This window comes from Psammomys obesus, unplaced genomic scaffold (genome assembly GCF_907164565.1).
Source record: "Psammomys obesus unplaced genomic scaffold, mPsaObe1.curated_primary_1811, whole genome shotgun sequence".
NCBI classification, from domain to species: domain Eukaryota; kingdom Metazoa; phylum Chordata; class Mammalia; order Rodentia; family Muridae; genus Psammomys; species Psammomys obesus.
The window spans coordinates 35,740,840-35,762,001 of NW_026585644.1; the positions used below are offsets into that span (position 1 = coordinate 35,740,840).

A 21,162-nucleotide genomic window follows, 5' to 3' on the forward strand; every position below is an offset into this window, starting at 1 on the left:
CATGGTTAATGAATGCATTAGAGTCCGGCATCTGTATAGATTGCCACAGCCATATGGCTGGGACAATATTTAGTGGACAGTAATCTAGATTCATGGTACCTAGGGGTTGCACAGGCTTCAATGATACATCTTGATGTCATCATAGCTCAGCGTGGAGTTTATTTACTTATCTGTGTGTACAGGCTTGAAGGTTTGACCATCACTTACATGAACATTGATACTAATACAGACGATCAGAGAAAAAGCAACAAATCCGTTATCAGTGGTAGTAAGGCACAACCTGAATCTGTGGTTTTTCAGAGTGGAAAGAGGGGCAAGAGTCCCTGCCCCCATTAACAGCAGAGTTAGCGCCTTAGCCACTCGGCACTCTGCCTGCCTAGTTGGTTAGTGGCATTATAGTTAGGAAAGGAAGCAATTTTCTCAGTCACTGGCAACATCTCTGGCATCAACCTTTAGGACAGAGTTTCTCAGAGCGAGGCTCTGGGACCCCTGTGGGTGGTCTGTGAGCTGGAACGAGGTGTTTTGATTGTGTGACTGTTTTTGCATCAAGGTGTTTTGATTGTGTGACTGTTTTCGCATCAAAACTGGAGCCGAGAGGACTGGCACAAACCAGAACCGACAACGCTTTTCAGAACTGTTATCTGCACAGCTGCACATCTGCCCCAGCTTTAGGGACAGCCCATGGGAAATGTTTGGGAAAGTCATGGAAAACAAGTCCCTGGGGTGTACCAGAGAATCCTTAGATGTCCAGAACCAGAGGGCCAGGTAACTGCCTTATGGAGACTGAACAGTTTTCTGGAATTGGCATAGAACATAATGGCTCTCCTATACTCACAGTGATGCTTCTGCAGTGGACAGAATGGAGAAGGTGGGAAGAAAGTGTGTGTGCGTGCGTGCGCGTGCGCGCGCGCGCGCGCACACACACACACACACACACACACACACACACACAGTCCCTATGTTTGGAAATGCTTTGTACCTAGCAAGTATCAAAAATGCTTTATACCCCAAGAAGATGCTTCATCACAGCTACCATCAGGGACAAACTGGATGTGAAAATACAGAAGCAGAGAAAAAGAAAATGAAAACATACAGAAAAACTAAAACTCAGCATTGCATAAGCATGTGTATAAAATTTAATGGGTTCCCGATTCCATTTCATAGAAATAAATTTCATCCGTGAAAACCAGGTTCAGAACACTCACTGAAAACACAGCATTAACCTCAACTCTCTGAGCAAGCCTTCATCCCAAACGCTTTGCTGCAGTCTGCATTTGAGACCTGTGTAAGTTATGCTATGAGTATTTCATCACATGTGTGTTCCCAACCTCCCAGGATCTCATGGCTAAGGGAGAGAAAGTTTGGGGACCTGGGGAAGGACAGACCAGAGTCTAGGCCACCGGAAGTCCTGTTCCTCCAATGAGCCAAGTCTTCCTCGAGGGGAGGGACTCCGGGGTGGGAAGGTTTGGGCCTCGGATGTACGTGTCTACAAATGGGTATCTTCCCACGCTTCTATGTGTCGCTGCTACTTAATTTTTTTAAAAAGTGGTCAGATCAGAACTAATGGAAGGTTCGAAAGTAATTTCAGTCTTGAGTTTTAAATCCAGTAGGAAACCTCACACTCGGTGTTCTTTAGGAAGATTTTCTTAAGGCATGAGGTATGTCGGCAGGCCATTGGGACTGCTGGACCTCCACTGGTGTTTCATCATATGCAGAGCACTTGAGATGGATGCGTTTCGCTTAGATGAATATATACACATTTCCCCACACTACGAACTATTCACAACATTTTTTTTTTTACAATAGGCAATGAATTTGAACAATTAAAAGCCTCTAACCACCACCCACAGCGATATCAGCTTATGATTCTTCTTTCCCAAGTAACTAACATCTCTCCCCATGCTGCGTCATTGAAATGAAATCCTTTGTTTCTGTTCCCTCTACCTTCGAATGGTCCAGATCCACAAGGCAGGGAAACAGCTACCACTCCCCCTATGAGATACAGAAGCAGCTACTTCTGACTAAATGGAAGCAGAGAGCACACAAAATTGGAAAGAAGCCTTAGGGAACTGTACAGCGGACCATGCAAGAAAACTTCACGCAACCAATCCGGGCCTTGTACTGATCGCTTTTTTAAAAAAATGGTATTTTCTTCTTTTGAAAGGATAGATGAACCCATGCTCGAAAACTAACACATCTTAAAAATACAAGTTTTCTTTTTTTTCTTTCTTTAGTTTCTTTCTCTTTGTTTCTTTCTTCTTTCCTTTTCTTCCTCTTTCTTTCTTCCTTCTTTCTTTCTTTCTTCTTTCTTTCTTTCTTCTTTCTCTTTCTTTCTTTCTTTCTTTCTTTCTTTCTTTCTTTCTTTCTTTCTTTCTTTCTTCTTTTTCTTTCTTTCTTTCTTCTCTTTCTTCTCTTTCTTTCTTTCTTTCTTTCTTTCTTTCTTTCTTTCTTCTTTTTCTTTCTTCTTTTTCTTTCTTTCTTTCTGTGTGGCACTTCAAAACAAGTTGGCACAAAATGAAAGTGACATTTGGTCTGTGGTTTGCGGTGGAGCCATTCTGTCTGTCTCCCTCCAGTTGGGCTCCGACTCCGCCAGGGGGAAAAGCTGGTGTGGGGCGGGACTCAGGGCCCTGGCTGGGTGGCCTTGCTCTTGCTTTTCAGCACGGTGTCCCCGGGGGCAGCGGTGGCTTCCAAGGGGAGACCCTGTTGTTGGTAACCGTAGTTGACGTTGCCGCAGGGGAAGTGGCGCAGCCTGAACAGGGGCACCTCCTTCATGGTGGCGCTCAGAGCGGACGGTTCGAGCAGCAGCGCGGCTCCGGGTCTGCGGGGACCCGCGCCCGGCCCGGTCCAGCCCCCCTCGACCGCTCCTGCGCGCACTTGCGGCTCCGCGCCCGGCGGGGGATGGGTCTTTTTGGCCGGCTTCTCCGTGAACCACGAGCCGTAGGTGGGGTTCCACAGGCTGGTCGGCTTGTTTCTGGAGCCCGGGCCTTTCTGCAGCTCCGGGGGAGGGTTGGGCTGAGAGAAGGCCATGTTCACGTGGCCCCGATCGGCCGTCCCTCGGGCCACCCGGCCCGCCCCCGCCTCCACCCCCGCCCCCACCCCCGCGCTCGCACCCGGCGGCTTCTTCACCAAGGGGCCTGGCGCGGCCAGGGCTGCGGGCTGGGGGGCCGCGGGCGCCTCCTCTTGCTTCGCAGGCTGAGGAGACACCAGCAGAGGAGGCATCCCCTCGGGGTCTTTGGGGCGCATGGGCACTTTCTCCTCCTCTTCCACCACTGGGCCGTATTCTATGGGTAAAGCTGTGTTGATGACATCTGGGTCCTGTGGGGAGGAGAAAGAGAGAGGGGGGAATGGATGAAAAAGGAATCAGAAATGTTGGATCTGGAAGAGAGGGAGAGAAAGAGTAACATAGCTGTTTATAGAGGAGGCATAGTTTTCAACTTGACACCAACTTAGAGGCACCTGGGAGGGAGAGAACCTTTTGCCTCCATCAGATTGGCCTGTGGGCTTATCTATGGGGGCATTTTCTTAACCATGGATGTGGGAGGGCCGAGGCCACTGTGGTAGAGCCACCCTTCCAGGGTTCTATAAAAAACAATCTAAGCAAGCCACAGGAGCAATTTTAACAAGTCGTCTTCTTCTATGGTCTCTGCTTAGAGCTCCTGCCTTGAGCTCCGGCCCAGGCTTCCCCTGATGACGGACTGTAAAGTGATAAGATGAAAGAAACCCTTTTCCGCCCCAGAGTTGCATTTGCAACAGGGAAGCAAGCGGATCCCTTAATTAACAGGTAGTCATAACTCATAATAGTAATGAGCGAGCATTACTATTCTTGAAAGCCTTGGGGGGGGCATTGGAGCAGGAGAGGTCCCAGGGGTGCTGGTCAGCGCCCTCCATTGAGGGCAAAGGGATGAGAGCAGTGGAAGAGCACAAGCCCCTGGGGCACTTTTTATAGATTTAAAGAACTTTATTAGATTTCATTTTATCGTGTGTATACATGCATGTTCGGGCGCGCCCGTGTCTTTTGTAAGCTGAGGACTGTTCTATCCAGTGGGTCTCGGCCCTCCACCATGTGGGGCCTTGGGAATCAAATTTAGGTCATTTGGCTCTGGCGAGCAAGAACCTTAACCCGCTGAGCCCTCTCACTGGCCCCTGCTTTTTTTTTTTAAACACTACTTTAAAAACATCATGTTCTATTTCCAATGACATTCCTGCAACTTAAAGGATAAAAGGTCCCGAGGCTTCTGTGTTGTAGGGAGGGTGGCAGAGAGGAGAGGGATGCCACCCCTGCTTACAAAGGCTGTCCTTTGCTCTCTCCCTGCGCCCCTGCGCACATCTGACGGTGTCGTCACAGCGCGTGCTGTCACCGTTTGCTCAGCTGTCCCAGTGCAGAGACTCATCTGCTCATTCAGATGTGATGGGGCCTTTGTGGAGGAGAAACCATTCACAAAAACAGTGTGTGCTACCATCACCGCCAGAGTCACAGACAGGCGCAGTTGCTGCCACCCAGTTTAAGGGAAATTGAATTCAGTAACCGTGTATGCAAATGGAGGGGAAACCATCCATTACTTCAGTTTTACAGAGGAGCGCACCGGTCTGGTATCATCAGCCAAGGGTTTAGGAAAACAACCACAAATATCTCTTTAAAAGCCGTTTCACTTCTTCCCAGTTTCTTACTTTCACAGTGAGTCATTGAAAATTCGAAGCCGTAAAATCACCTGCTTTTACCAACCAAAGAGCACGAATGGCCTGGACCTAGGCACATGTAGCTGATGGGCAACTTGGTCTGCGTGTGGGTCCCCTAGCAATTGGAGTAGGGGTTGTCTCTGGCATGGACTCTGTTGTCTGCTTTTGGATCACTTTCCCCTAGCTGGGCTGCCTTGTCTGGCCTTTGTGGAAGAGGATGCTGTTAGTCCTGATGTGACTTGATGTGCTGTGGTGGATTGGTGGTAGGAAGGCTCCCTTTATCAGAGGAGAACGGAGAACGGGAGGGAGGAAAGAGGGAAAGGGGTGAGAGGGTGGGACCAAGAGGAGGGGGGAGGGGTCGTCTATCAGGATGTAAAATGAATAAAAAAGTAAAATTTTAAAAAATCACTTGCTTTTGTATACATATATATATATATATATATAGAGAGAGAGAGAGAGAGAGAGAGAACAACCCGAAGAAGGTGTGTGAATGTGTATTCGTTTTATGAGTGTATTCCATTTCTGTTACAACATAATAAACTAAATGTCAGTAAGCAAAGGCTCCCTGATCCCTCCCCACAGCCCCCTGTCTGAAGGCCAGCTAACTGAAGATGGCAGCTCCCTGCCACAGGGGACAGCCCTGAGCAGGTTGGGATATCGAGGAGGGACACAGTCACTGAAGTCTGGAGAAGGTGCCAGTCCTTGGCTCCACTTGAGGGAATTTAGAGAGACAGTGGTTCATTGTTTGACTTTTCTAACATATCTCAGTGGCACGGCCACTGGTAGGTTTCCCATGCTTCAGGAGACAAGCCCCTGCCTGTGCGCACATGGAGTGCTGGCTGGTTTTTACGTCAATCTGACATAGGCTAGCAGTCATCTAAGAGGAGGGAACCTCCCCTGAGAAAAATGCCTTCATAAGAGCTGGCTGTAGGCAAGCCTGTAGGGCATTTTCTTAATTAGAGATTGATGAGGGAGAGCCCAGCCCATTGTGGGTGGGGCCACCCCTGGGCAGCTGGTCCTGGATTCTAGAAGAAAGCAGGGTGATCAAAGCGTGGGGAGCAAGCCAGTAAGCAGCACCCCTCCGACGGCCTCTACATCAGCTCCTGCCTCCTGGTTCCTGCCCGGACTTCCTTTGGTGATGGACTATGATATCACTGGGTAAGCCTAATAAACCCTTTCCTCTCCAGCCAGCTTTGGTCGCAGTGTCTCATCACAGCAGTAGTAACCTTAACTAAAACAAATGGTAGCAGTAACCAGACTTTATGGGTTAGTACGAAAACAAGAGCAACAATGAAAAGAAGACATGAAGTTGGGAAGGGGCCATGTTAAGGAGATAGCAAGGAGTTGGGGGGGCGCTAAAGTGCAGGGGGAGCACATAAGTAGACAGTAGACGTGAAGCTGGGGAACAAAGGGAACTAACCTAAGGGTGGTGTGTGGTGGGGTACAGGAAGAATATGTTAATTTTGTATCCAGATAGGATCAGAGCCAGCAGGGAAGGAAAGATTGGACACAGTGAAGAGAAAAGTGGACGCTGACATGAAGTCCTGAGGGGCGGCTGAGGGCACCCTGATATGGACTGGGGAACAGGGTCGCTGGAGAACGGTGGCAGATGCTGGCGAGTCTGTGTCTGAGGCAGGGAGGAAAGGAATTCTCCCCCCACCACTTCTATTCCCCTGCCCACCTGATGAGGGGTGGGAGGGTACAGTCTGCTGAGGTTGAAGGTGGACATCACAATTCAGTCAAGATGGGAGGAAGTAGGAGAGGGATCTAAGGAGAACCCAGGATTGCTGGGAATCCTTGTGACTTGGACAGCCTCTCTAAGCCTAGCTGCTCCCCTGTAAAATGGGATAAAATGACACGGGAAAGCGACTTGTGTAGTATAATTCTACACAAGTGCCACTGATGGGTGGTTTGAACACTTCTCCTGATTGGTCTAAACCAATATATATAGTTACTATCTATTTAATGTCATCTGTCTAGCCAGGTTGTAAGTCTTGATGGTGTTCATTCTTTGTTGTAGGTCCATTTCCATCTACAAAACATTTGCTGTAGCTATCCATGATACCACAACAAATGACAACTTACACAAGACATCAACAGACATGGTAACATGGAAGGGGAAAATCTCACAGGCCTCTCCCCTAGGCCAAGAACTACAGGCAACAAATGATGGCTGAGAGGAAGAATTACTCTTCTCTGGGTGGAACCCTGTAACCGGTTATCCAGTACCAAGTGGATGGCCCTGAAATCATATACATACAAAGAACACAATGTGTTCAGCAGACTGTATTTATATGCAAATATATGTAACAATAATAAAGAAAAAGAGGTCATGAACTTGAGAAGAAGAGACTTGGGGGGGTTGGAGATGGGGAGGGGTTGGTGTGAGGAAAGGGAAATGATATAATTAATTATATCCTAATTATTAAAATCTCTCTCTTTTCTCTCCTCCTCCTCCCTCTCTTACCATTAGTTGTCTAGCAGGGACTTCATCATGCTTATAAATTGAACAGATTCTGTCTGGCCCCGTAACCAATATGTGCTGGCGAAGAAAGTGTAGGTTTCTGTGTTTGTGTAGGACATGGGCAAAATGACATGCCAATCACATCATTTCAGAGATCAGGAATACTGAGCCTCGAAATCGGCGTTATGCTCTGGCACCTTTAAATCGTTCCCACACAGGTTAGAGGCCGGTCAAGGGGAGAAAACATGTATACCTGGGTGCAGTATTCAATCCTCTCCAAAATGATGGCGAAGTTGGGTCTGTCTTCAGGCTGATGCTGCCAGCACTGAGTCATTATCCGATATCTGGAAGAATGAGTGAGCAGTTAATGAAAGTCAGGAGAGGACCCGAAAGGCTCTGTCTCTCCAGGATGGGAAGACAATGAGGTCCATGCGGCTGATCTATGCTGCTCCCTGCTACGGGGCGAGGAATCTCTCCCAAATGTAAGTCCCCATTAAAGATACTCAGACAGTGTACATCAAACCCCACTTCTATAAAGCCACGTTTAGGATTGGGCATTTTATTCTCCATCTTTGGTTTTAGGAAGGAGGTGAGAGAATGCCATCGGGGACAGAGGAAAAACCACAAGGGGGGATATTTGAGAGAGAAACAGAGTGCAGGGCTGACAGGGACACACATTCCTAGAGCCTGTTAAGTAGGGCTAGTGAGTCCCCAGCCTCCAGCCTGGCAATGGATACCTTTCTGGGATGACTTACTGTGTTTGAAGGATTGGAAGACCCACCCACCCTACTGAAGTCTGGCATGCTCTGGGGACGTATTAAAAGAAGGCTACCACCTTCCCTTTAATGTTAAAGGAGCATATACTGATCCAAATACTTAAAACCAAGATCGTGCTCAATTTCTAGTAGGAAGTTCCCAAAGATCGTACACAGGCCCGGGGCAGTTCTTAGGTGGGTCCATCCGTCCTCCACTGGTGACAAACTCCAGAACTTCCTGGTTGCTCTTGCTGGGGTATGGCATATACCCGAGAGAAAATATTTCCCACAGCAACACTCCAAAAGACCTGGGCATGGAACAGAAGACACAGATTTGGATGTGGACACATGCACACACACAGACACCTAACTTTTTAGAATGTTTTCTATTAGGCCATTTCCTGTAGCAAAGGGCTTTTGTGTTTGTGTATGTGTGTGTCTATGAATGCGTGTACCACATATGTGCTCATATACATACACATGGAGGCCAAAGGACATTAACTTTGTTTTCAATTTTCAAAACATCTCAAACATTGTTTGAACATCTTTTTTGCACTTAGATTTTAGTTAATGTTAGTTCACTTTTTGTGACAAAGTTTCCTTCTGTATTGCAGCCTGTCTTTGAATTTGCTACATAGTTCAGCTGGCTTCAAACTAAAAATCTCCTGCCTCTCGACTACTAGAACTATAAGATGGACAACCACACCCCACTTTTAGCCATTTTTAAAGATTTCCTTAGGATAAACCATCTGAAACTAATAGAATAGTAAAATCAATGATATTTCGAGTATAATGACGAGTGTTAAAGAACTCAAACGTGAAACCTTCTTGATCCATACTGTTGATTTTCAGCACCCAATTCTCTCCGCCTGCTAGTGTTACTCTTCACCCACTCAGTATGCACATTGATGATAACATTTGCTCATTTAAAAGATACATCAGAGTAATCTTATAATTCAAATGTTTTACCTTTATTTTTTGTTTTATGTGTATGGGTGTCTTGCCTGTATGCATGTCTATGCACCACATGCCTGTAGTAACCCAAAGAGGCCAGGAGAGGGCATCAGACCTCCTAGAATTGGAGCTACAGATGGTTATGAGCCACTCTGTGGTTGCTGGAAAAACTTACTCAGGTCCTCTGGAAGGGCAGACAGTGCTCTTGACCACTGGGCCATCTCTCCAGCACCAGATCCACCCCCTCCCAAGAAAAAAAAATCTCAAGGTGGAAGTGTTTCCAACTAATTTTTACATTTGCTTTAAAATTAACTAACTTGGTAATTAATTGAAATTAATTAATTGTAGGAGGGCATGGCGTGGCACGGAGCACATGTGGAAATCAAACAACTTTGAGGAGTCGGTTTTTTTTTCTCCCAGCATGTGTGTTCTGGGCATTGAACTCAGGTGTGATGGCAAGTGCCGCAACCTGCTGAGCAGTCTCGCCAGGTCCGATAGGACGTGGTAATCCTTGACTTCACAAGGTTGAGTTTGTTAATCAGCTCCTTCTTTCTCTCCTATATATTGTCTGCTCACATCTTTTACATGATTTTATCTGTCAGGGCATATAATTTTAGCATCTCAGTTTGGCTTTTGAGTTGTAGACATCCTTTTTACGTTTTCAAGATGTTAGCCCTTTATCAAAAATGACAACGCTTCCTTTTTGAGGTGGGGCTGGAGATCACATCAGGGTCTTGCACATGCTAAGCAAGCAACTGAACTATTTAGCTGACTTTCCAACCCTACTCGCTTTTTTAAAAATTTAGTTTTGTGTAGTGGATCAGGTTGGCCTTGAACTCACTTTGTAGCAAGGCAGGCTTTGATACTGCAACTTTCCTGCCTCATCTCCTTAAAGAGTTATAATTACAAGAGTGTACCACCAGACCTAGACACAATACTTCTCTTAGTTGCTTTATGATCTAATTTTTTAGTGTATCAAAGGCTTATATTTTCCAGTACTTAAATATTTTATTAAGTTTTTGTGATTTCTTCTGTGTGTTTCACAGTTATGCAATTTTCTCTTCAACAAATATTAAATAAATATTTACTATTTTCTAGGTGTGTTTATTTTTTTGCTCTCCTCAAGTTCAGTTTGGATTTATGTACAGTGGGAGGGAAGGGTCAAAACTGGGTTTGTTTCTGGGATACCTCACTCAGGATAATCTTTTCTAGGTCCCATCATTTACCTGAAAATTTCATTATTTCCTTGTTTTTAATTGCTGAGTAGTATTCCATTTTGTAAATGTGCCACAATTTCTGTGTCCATTCCTCAGAGGGACATCTGGGTTGTTTCCAGATTCTGCCTAATACGAATAAAGCTGCTACGATCATGGTTGAACAAATGTCCTTCTTGTGTACTTGAGCATCTTTGGGATATTTGCCCAGAAATGGTATAGCTGGATCTTGAGGCAGCACTATTCCTAATTTTCTGAGAAAGAGTCAGATTGATTTTCAAATCCCAGAAGAAGAAAGACACACATGGTATATACTCACTTATAAGTGGATATTAGACATATAATATAGGATAAACATACTAAGATCTGTACACCTAAAGAAGCTAAGCAAGAAGGAGGACCCTGGATAAGATGATCAATCCTCATTCAGAAAGGCAAACGGGATGAACATCGGAAGAGGGTTCAGGAAACAGGACAGGAGCTTACCACAGAGGGCCTCTGAAAGACTCAACCCAGCAGGATATCAAAGCAGATGCTGAGACCCATAGCCAAACTTTGGGCAGAGTACAGGGAATCATATGAAAGGAGGGCGAGATAGAAAGACCTGGAGGGAACAGGAGCTCCAGAAGGAGAGCAACAGAACCAAAAAATCTAAGCACAGGGGTCTTTTCTGAGACTGATACTCCAACCAAGGGCCATGCATGAAGATAACCTAGAACCCTTGCACAGATGTAGCCCATGGCAGCTCAGTGTCCAAGTGGTACCCTAGTAAGGAGAACAGGGGCTGTGTCTGACATGAACTCAGTGGCTGGCTCTTTGATCACCTCCCCCTGGTAAGGGAGACCAGCCTTACCAGGCCACAGAGGAAGACAGTGCAGCCAGTCCTGATGAGACCTGATAGGCTAGGGTCAGATGGAAGGGAGGAGGACCTCCCCTATCAGTGGACTGGGGGAGGGGCAAGGGAGGAGAAGAGGGAGAGAGTGTGGGATTGGAAAGGGAGAAGGGAGGGGGTTACAGCTGAGATACAAAGTGAATAAACTGTAAGTAATAAAAAAGAATAAAAAATTAAGTATAAAATCGGTTTGTCTCTCTGAACAATTCTGCCAATACTTTATAAAATACTTGCCCCTTCCCTATTGGCTTTTGATTAAAGGCAGGGCTGTTTTTAATAGGCACACCCACCTTTTCCTTTCATCTGTTTGCTTTCTGCACTGACAATACTCTAACTTTTTCTGTCTGTGCTTTGATATCAAGCAAGACATTTTCCTCTTTTTAAAAATGTATTTGATTTCCTGTTATTTGTTTTAAAGGACTTTTGAGACACAGTTTATTAGGTTCCAGAAATAATATTTTTCTGCTTTGATGACAATTTTATTTTCCACTCTTAGTTTAATGATCAGATTTTGGAGAAAGAAAATCTATCTTTGTTCTAGCATCTTGATGTAGTTTTCCGCTCTTGGTAAACAATGCCCTAAAGTGGTAGAGAAAATACCCTTCTATGCAGCCCGAATGATTTTACTGTTACTATATTGGTGAAATTAGCTGCCTGCAAACTGCCAGGAACATGAATTATCCCCTCTCATGTGACCTTTCTGACCTCTAAGGGGAAAAGAAGGCACCCCCTTCAACAAACAAACAAATCCAACAAGGAAGACTTTGCAAAATTATAGCTGTACGGTCTCTGATTGGCTATAGATAGGTATATATAGACAGATACTCATTGGTGATTGCAAGTGTCTTTTGCTATTATTTTAAAAGACAATGTCCAGACTGTGGCTCAGGCTGGCCTTAAACTACATAGCCCAGGTTGGCCTCAGACTCCCAACCTTCCTGCCTAAGCCTCCTGAGTGCTGGGGTCACAAGTTTGTGCCACCACCTCGAGAAAAATCTAGGTGTTATTGTGCCTTCCTGAGGCCAGGGTTTCCTTTTCTTCTTGATATATTCCCTTCTATCCATTCTTCCTTTGTCCCCTCCACTGAAGTTTAGAGTTCAGTTCCCTCATTTTTTTTTCAGTCTTTAACATGTGAAAGCATACATTACTAAGACTCTGTATCACATAATTATATTTTTTTTTGCATTGTAAAATTGCTATTAAATATTACCACATTCCTTTTTGTGGGTTTTTTTTTCTTTTCCTCACTGGATCTTGTACTGTGGATGAACACCGCAGACATTAGTGTATCCTTTCTGTACTGCTCAACAGTTTCTGTCTATCTTTCTATGTCCTGAATGAGGGGGGGCTTAGGCTGCTGTTGTCTTTTCTGTTTTGGAAACTATGTGGCATTTGGGGTCCTTGCCCAAGTCTGTCTGTGTCACCCCTTCTCTACTGTGACACACTCAAGAGCACATTGGGTGGGTCATAGGGCATTCATGTATTCAGAACATCTACGGACTCGCTGATGTTATTCTGCCTCTGGGTGGGCTGGGTGGCTGGCACGCTCTCTTTGGTGCCCATGGGATTTCTCCGGAGGGCTTGTTAATACAGATGGTGAGGCCTCCACCCCTGCCTCTCCTGGAGCATGAGGCTTGAGGTGGGGGTGGGGCTGCTGAGATTTGGAGTTGCTGATGATGAGTTCCAGCTTGCCCACTATCTCTGGCAGGTGCACCCCACTTTGAGACCCAGCAGGTTAGGTCAAGGCAAATATCAGGGACCTAGAAATAGCCAAGCCTCATGCTCAAAATAGGCAACATGGATCAGGAAGGGGTGACTTCCATTTCAGGACATTACCTCATAGGGCTTTCAGAACTCTAGGACATTTCCATTGCCTTGTGTTTTCTGTCCTAGGAACCATTTGCATGTCACTGACTTCTTCTTCTGACCATTTTCTCTGCTCCGAAGCTTGTAGAGCCATTATCAGCGCTGGCCTGGAACCTCATGGCAGTGTGCTTGTCTATGGCTCTCAAACTGTGGCTTGGCACTAGTGGGTACCTTTCCACTGGAGATGCACATCCTAGTCTGGAAAAACGTTCCTTTATTTCTTTGACGTTATTATTTTCCGTACTGCCTGTGTCCTTCCCCGGGACTCGGGATCAATTGGTGGTAATCCTCTCAATTTTCTTCTTTCTTTTCTACATCTCTCATCTCTTTCGAATTGTTTCAGTTCCCCGAAGATTCATTTAATTCTGTATTCCAACCCATCCATGACTTTTACATTTCAGTTATCAGATTAAAAATATAAACCTCATTTTTTAATAGAATGTTTCACATTGTGAAGGGATTGCATTTTAAATGCTATGTTTCCATGCACGCTATTCTTGGCTTTCAACTATTTTTAGCCTCACATTAACATGGTACACTTATTATAATGAGTGGGTCAGCATTAAGGCTTTATTAACTAGTCCACAGTTTATTTAGATTTCTGCAGTTTTCACTGAATGTCCCTATTCTCTTCCCAGATTCCATCGGGACAGCATAGCACGCTGAGCTGTCACAGTCCCTCAGGCTTCTGTGGGCGTCCTTGCTCTCGCTGGCCTTGCCAGCTTTGAGCAGTCCTGTCAGGATCCAGCAAGGTATCTCTCAGCTGGGACTTACCTGCTTTTCTCATGATGACACAGGGGCTAAGGAATTTGGGGAGGACCACAAAGTGCCATTCACATCCATTCATCCTGGGAGTATATGCCACCAAGGTGACAGGATGCTGATGCTGGCCTTGGTCTCCTGTGTTTCTCAACCGTGAGTCTCTGGTCCTTCTTTTCCTCTCCTGTGTCCTTGCAAGGTTGCTGCTGTCTACAGCACGTGGCTTTCAGAGGGTCTCCTTGGGGGGTGCCAATCACACTCATTCCTAAAAATGTTCCCCTTGAACATTTTCCATTTTTATGTGTGTGGATGGTGTGCAAGTGTGTGGACACATGTCTATGGTGTGAGTACAGGTGGGTACGGGTGTATGTGGAGGCCTGAGGTTGCCGCTGGTATTCACCTTCCATCACTCTTCTACTTTACTCATGGAGGCAGGGCCTCAGTAAAACTCACACACTATCTAACCTAGGTCATCAGGGGGCTCTTTCATCATGGTGGTTTGAATGAAAATGGATGCCCCCCCCCCCCCCGGCTCATAGGCAGTGGCACTATTAGGAGATATGGTTCTGTTAGAGTAGCTTTGGCTTTGTTGGAGGAAGTGTGTCACTAGGTGGTAGGCTTTGAGGTCTCAGGAGCTCAAGCTACACCTAGTGGCTCACTCCCTTCCTGCCGCTTGCCAGTCTAGGTGTAGAATCCTCAGCTACCTCTCCAGCGCTGTAGCTACTGGTATGCGACCATGCTCCTGCCATGATGACAATGAACTAAGCCTCTGAACTGTAAGCTAGGCCCAGTTAAATATTTTTCTTTATAAGATTGCCATGAGCTGGGCACAGTGGCACACGCCTGTGATCTTAGCACTCAGAGGCAGGCAGATCTCTGTGAGTTCGAAGGAAGCCTGGTCTACAAAGTGAATCCAGGACAAGAAAAAAAAAAGTTTTCATGGTCATGGTGTCTCTAACTAAGATATCTTAAAACATTGCCATTGAGTCAGCTAACAACTGTGGGCTTTTGTGACTAGTCTTTCATGATTCTGTGGCTGCCAGTGATCTTTGTACAAGGCGGCCTTAAACTAGGAAGACTTTGAAAACTGCTTTTGCATATGATTAAGTACCTCACGATTGATGATGTCTATGCTGTCAAGATCAGAGGGACTTCAGTTGAATATTTTTGGGGGAAAACAGCAGGCTTGATGGCAAAGGAAGGATAGGCCACGAGATTAAGGGGGTGGAGGGTTGAGACATGATTTGGTTAGTTCTTAAGCAGACCTTTAACCAATTTTCCTATTTGCTGTACCCCTACTTTCAAGCCCTGGGCCTTTTGGGACTCAGGAGACCGAGCAGCCTGGCCCTGGGTCTGAATGGTGGGTTTGGATGTCAACATTGTTCTCTTCTTTGAAGTGAGGGATGACTTGTCAACGAACTTGCCCAGGTTTAACCTGTTTTAAGTGTTGTTTTTTTTCTTTCTGTTTTTCTTATTATTATGGGGTTTAATGAAAGTCAAAAGACTTCTTTACTGGCGTGTGTGTGTGTGTGTGTGTGTGTGTATAAGTACGTTCATCTTTTGTGAGGGGTCTTGAGTTCAGTTCCCCTTTTAAAATGATAAGGGAGTCTTAATATGTAACCTCCCAGCATCACTGGGGTGCTTGGCAGACATCCAGGTTCATCTGGATCCCACTCCTGAATCACCAGCTCTCAGGGTGGGACCTTGTGATGTGCACTTTAAGGAGCCATGATCGCTTAAGAGCCTCACCCATGGCTCCTTTCTCCCCTTTTCACTGCAAAGGAGCTCCGGGTGGAGTGTGGTCCAGCTGGTCCCGGAGCATCACCTCGGGCCACAATGATAACTGGGGGACGGCAGCGGAGAGACTCACCATGTGTCTGTTTTCGAAGTAAATATTCCTTCCATGAAGGCTTCCGGGGGCATCCACTTCACGGGCAGCATGGCACACCCCCCCTTTCTGTAGTAGCTGGCCCTGCAGGGGAAGAAGAGGAGACCAGGCTTGGATCTGAAGGGGTCAGTCAACAGAAGCCCCACCCAGAAACTTGAGAAAGAGGCATCAACACTGCTTGTCTGAGAGGGGGGGGACAAAACAAAACAAAACAGAAATTAAAGCCAGGTCCTGGGCAGCTGTGGAGGAGAGCAGGGGAGCACAGATCACTTACTTAAGAATTGTGGTGTCATTTAATGGCCCACTGGAGGCACGGAGTTAAAGATCTATGCAGTGACTGAGATTCCCCGCTAGCAGCTGTTTGGATTTCCCTGTTGGGCTTTGCTTATTGTAACTCACAATGAATAACGATGCTCCCATCTTATAAGCACAGTGTGTTTCTGATGACCTACAGTAATTCGAGTTCCAGAATGGGAGGGCTGAGAACAGGGCTGGTGTCTTATTCATTTCTGATCCTCCGTGGTCCTCATACAGTGGCATTTCCTTCACTTATAGGCGCTCAACAAATAACCTAGACAGCCTGAGGCTGCCTCCCATAACACACCCAGACAGAAGGACACAGAGCTGAGCAATGAGCTGGCTTAACGCATAGATGAATTAATTTATTAGTTTTCATCAGTAACACCATTGATGCAACTGGCTAATAAGAACTAATAAATTAACTCATTTACCTGTTAAGCCAATTCCACACCTAGCCTAGTGTTCTGTGCCTGTGTGTGTTACGGAGGACGCTTCCCACCAGCTGTCTACACTAATTAATGACTTCAATAAACATGTTCTGAGTATTAGAATGTATCAAGTACTCTGCCATGTGCTGAGGACATAAATAAATCAGGGGCTCTCTTTCTCCCAAGGATACAGTTCAGTGGAAGAAAGAAACACACATACACACCTGAAAATCCAGTACTGACACCATGTATAATACAGTAGGTATGGAGTTCTATAGATGAAAGACAGATTTTCTGTACAGAAAATAAGGGTCTCAACAAGGGTAGCATCACAGGGAGGCATTTATGGAGCTGGTCAAGAAGATCTCTCCAAAGACCATTCCTGGCCCAGGACATCTACAAATGCATGGGACTGGAGTGAAGCAAGGAGGGCTGAAGTCTGGAGAGAAGGTATTGCTTTGATTTAGATCTTAGGTGTCCCTAGAAGCCATGTGCCATAGCCTTGGTCACCAGGTTTCAGCGCTTCTGGGATGTAGTGGAACCTTTAAGTCAGTGGTTCTCAACCTGTGGGTCGCAAGCCCTTTGGAAAACCTCTGTCTCCAAAGATATTTGCACTATGATTCCTAACAGTAGCAACAAAATAATTTTATGGTTGGGGGGTCACCACCACATGAGGAACTGTATTAAAGGGTCCGAGCATTAGGGAGGTTGAGAGCCACTGCTTTAAATCACTGCTTTCTCAGAAGGCAGCTAGGTCACTGGAAGCACGCTCTTGAAGATGTGTGGACCACAGTCCAGTCATCCCATTTTCCATCTTTGTTTTCTGGCCTCTATGAGGTGAATGTGGTGTCATGTGCTCCTGTTCCCATGTACTATATAACACCAGAGGCTGGAAGCAACCAAGTCAGACATATGACTGTGGAGTGAGAGCTCTAAAACTGTGGTCCAAAGTCAGCATTTCATCTCTATTAATCCATCTAGCTCAAGTATGTGTCATAGAGATGGAAATCTGACTTCCAGGAAGTTGTCGGAGAGAAAGAGTCAGTAAGGAATGGACTACTGGGTAACATACTACATTGCTGAAATTGGAGGTAATCCCCAGTGTGCTGAGAAAGCACAAGAAGGCATGCAAGAGACCTGAGGAGGAGGCTGTCACAGTTGGCACTGGCTCTCAGCCTGATGGTACCCGGAATCACCTGGATGATGAGCCTCTCTTGGTATGCCTATAAGTGATGCCTGTAAGAGATGCCTACAAAGGATGTCTGTAAGGAGTCTTGAGTAGGTTGAGAAGGACCTTTCTCCCTTAAGTTGCTTTTGTCTGGGTAGGTACGTTATTCCAGAAACGAGAAAAGTAACTTAAGATAAGGGGGAAACGGCAAAGTGGGAGGTATGGATGTCATACAATGATAGCAGCAGTAGGCGGCTCCAAAGAGTTCTTCACTGATTCTGTCCTCCACACAGGATGGCCTTAAGGTCCCAGCAGGACAGTAGCACCCTTGCCCCTCTGGAGATGCTTATCAATGCTCACCAAAGTCCTCTGTGGTTTCCAGGTGTTCCTATGCCTCCCTCAGAGAAGGAAATCTTTATTAACCATTGTCCCACTCGTGTGCATTAGGGAAGGGGCTAACCAGTGACCCTGGAAAGAACAGCTTGCTCATCCCATCTAGCAAGTCATGGTTGTAAATGATCAGAAAAATAAGAAACTCCATCTTGGGAAGTAAAGAGAGAAAGTGCAACAGAACCACTACATTTTATATGAAAAAACCCCTTATTTAGTACAATCATTATCACTACTTACAGTGTTGAGGACTGAGACGGGGCCTTGCAAGCACATGACAAGTACTCTACCGCATGCTACATCAATCCCTCTGTTGGTAATTTTTAGGTAGTGTTGGGAATGTGTTAGAGAACAACAATGAAGCTGAACTACGGACTTCTGTGTTCCGAACTTCAGAATTTCAGTGTCTCTGAGTGTGGACGAGGCCTAGCACCTGCTCCTTCCCGGGGAGCTTGTGCCTGTGCTGAATGGCCCTGCTGTCATTTGGAATTTCTGAGTGTTTGAGGGGAGGGGTTGAATAACACACAAAGCCCGTTCTTTCCACACATCGAGCGGTCACATTCTTCTCTGTTAGAATGAGGCAGGATAACAGGGTTAGAACCACAGAGCTAAGCCAAGAAGAAAGATGGTACCACGTATAGCCGAGAATCAGGCCTGGGCACTGATTAAAGGTTCCTGTGTCTTGGAAGGCACTTATTGGAAATCCATGTGGAAAGTTGACAAGATAGCAGATGATGTAGGTTACAAGCCATCGCATACATTCTTTTGAGGATACTGGATGGTGGAGGAAGGCTTCGGTGGAGCGAGGCAATTCTCTCACCTGTAGATGTCTCGGGCCATCCCAAAGTCTCCAATCTTTGCTATTCTTCCAGCTCCTGGACAGGTTAGAAGACAGTTTCTGGCAGCAATATCCCTGGGAAGAGAAACAGACAAGAAAATGGAGGTTTTAACTTTATACATAAAACGTCCTAGGACCTTCACCTTCAGTGAAGTCCAAGCAGTTCTTTTCTTCACCCTGTATTTATGCTGCCATCTTATTCTTCCCTGACCAGGAACGGGGGAGCTGGTTGCAAACCGTGGAGGTTTGAATGGGAGCTATCCCTCATAGGCTCACATATTTGAACACTTCCTGGTTTTTGGCTGGTGATTTTGGGAGCGGAGTAGCTGTGGAATCTTTGGAGGAAGTGCATCAGCAGGGTGACCTTTAAGTGTTAAGAGTCTCACCCCACCTGCAGTTCACACTCTGTGTGTTTGCTGGTGAAGATGTGATCGCTCAGCTTCCTGGTGCCTCTCTCACAGTGATGGACTCTCCCTCTGGAGCCAGCAGCCCAAATAAACCCTTTCTCTTATAATTGCTTTTGGTTATGGGTGTTTTATCTCAGCAACAGAAAAGTAACTGATATAATAATGCTTAGCGAGCTAGGAGCAGTGAAGCCAATGATAATATAAACCAGAACTTGCTGATCTTTCACTGTGTGCTAGGTGTTGTTAAAGTCCAATTCTCATTATAATACACAGGGTGTTATAATGATCTTCATTTTATACATAAAGAAACTAAGCTAACACGCCCTGAAGACATAAGGCAGGGCGTAAGAAATGCTGTCTGGTCTTGGGATGCCATTCTATACAAAGTATTAGCTAGTGTTTTGCCAGCAGTTTGAAGATATATTCCAGAACAGTGTGACTTCAAGTTCTAATAGGTTACCATATTTCCAAACACTTCTAGTTTTCTTTTTTCTGTTTTTTGTTAATAGCCTTTATCGTTCTGACACCTGTGATTTTTATCTCATGCCTTTGCTAAGCTGTGCAGCCGAAGAGTCACTTTTTCCGAGTTAAGAAGTTGGCACTCTCTTCCTGGGCTCCAGATGGCTCATTCTCCTGCCCCGAGCCTCTGAGGCACCACTTCTGGGCTTGGCCACCCTGATCCCCGACAGCTCTTTCCCCAGTGACACGCACATGGGAACCGAGGCCACAGCCGGAAGTCCAGAATGTGGTGTTAATCATGTTAAAGCCCTGCTCAGGAAAAACCAACATGTACCTTAGGGGGCACAGATGGTGTTTTTATACTTGGAATGGCTCGTGGAGGTTCTTATTCTTGGCTGAGGAAGATTGTGGAGGATGAACAACTGTCTAACATGGAATTTGAAAATCAGGATGGCCTGGGTTTTCTCCCCCGCCCCCTGCAGTGGTCAGATCGCATGCTGTGCAAGCACGGTGGAATTTAGATCCTGCAGAACCCATACAAATGCCAGGGATGGTCTGGGGTCATGCTTGCAACTCTGTCACTGGAAGATGGATACAGGGACTCTCAAGGGCAAGCCATATCTATTTGACGGAGAGACCCTGCCTTAGTGAATAAGGTGGAAAAGTGATAGAGAGTAATCCTGACGTCAATCTTAGGCCTCCACATGTATGAGCACATATGTGCCCATATATATGCAAAACATACATGTTTATATACCAGCCCCCCCTACTACACACACAGAAGGTAGGAAGCTTGGGAAGATGATGTTTGTCTGTATTTTTAGCACTTGAAAGCCCGAGACAGGAGGACCTGAATTTGAGGCTATTCTGGGTTGTATAGCAAGTTCTAGGCCAGCCTGGGCTACCCAGTGAGACCCTATCTTAAAAAATAAAATAAAAAGGGGATAGAGAGATGGCACAACAGTTAAGAGCACTTGTTGCTCTAGCAGAGGACCTGTGGTCAGCTCTCATTACTCCCATGGTGGCTCCCAACCATTTGTAACTACAGTTCCAGTGATCTGATAACCTCTTCCGAGCTCCACAGGTACCAGACACACACACACGTGGGCAAAACACTTATAGTCATTAAAAAAAACCTAAGAGAAAGAAAACAAAAGTTTACATTTAAGTAAACTTTTTAAAAAGTTTTTAAAAAGTATGACTTGGGGACAGTGGCTTAAGATTTCTGAGGTGAGAATTGGAGGCTGTTAACCAGTTCCTAAGGCTGAAGTTGAATTTCTGAGGAGCCGTGGTTCACAAAATGTCTGAATACAACCCCAAAAGCATAAAATGGCATCCAAACAAAGGAAGACAGCCATTAATCCTGAAGAGAAATATAATGAAGTAAATGGGGAAAATGTTTACATCTCCCAAAAGGTCTTTACATGGGAGTATATGAGACTATTGCTTAAAAAGTGACTCTAATGATAAGGAAATAAATTTAATACCATCAAATACACGAGGAATTGGTATAATGGTACATACAATCTACCATAGGGCCCCAGAAAAAAAGCTCTGATGGAGATAGGAAATTTCCAGATGTTTCCTTTCATTTCAAACAGGTCATTCAGCACAATCATCACTTGACCTTTGACCATTTAATTTCTTGAAAAGGACAGAATGAGAGACTGGGGAGGTAACCGGTTGGTACAGAGCTGTCGTGG

General features: G+C 45.6%; 1 protein-coding gene across 1 annotated transcript in view; it reads right to left on the bottom strand.

The window, feature by feature from the left end:
* Positions 1-2,411: 2,411 nt before the first annotated feature.
* Alk (ALK receptor tyrosine kinase) overlaps positions 2,412-21,162 on the bottom strand; it is a 700,602-nt gene continuing 681,851 nt past the window's right edge. Inside the window, exons 25-29 of the mRNA XM_055627271.1 lie at positions 18,576-18,668; positions 15,452-15,553; positions 8,070-8,204; positions 7,395-7,485; positions 2,412-3,315 (exon numbers count right to left, since the gene is read on the bottom strand). Of these exons, the coding sequence (XP_055483246.1) occupies positions 2,620-3,315; positions 7,395-7,485; positions 8,070-8,204; positions 15,452-15,553; positions 18,576-18,668 (1,117 nt within the window). The 3' untranslated portion in view covers positions 2,412-2,619. The remainder of the gene's footprint in view (positions 3,316-7,394; positions 7,486-8,069; positions 8,205-15,451; positions 15,554-18,575; positions 18,669-21,162) is intronic.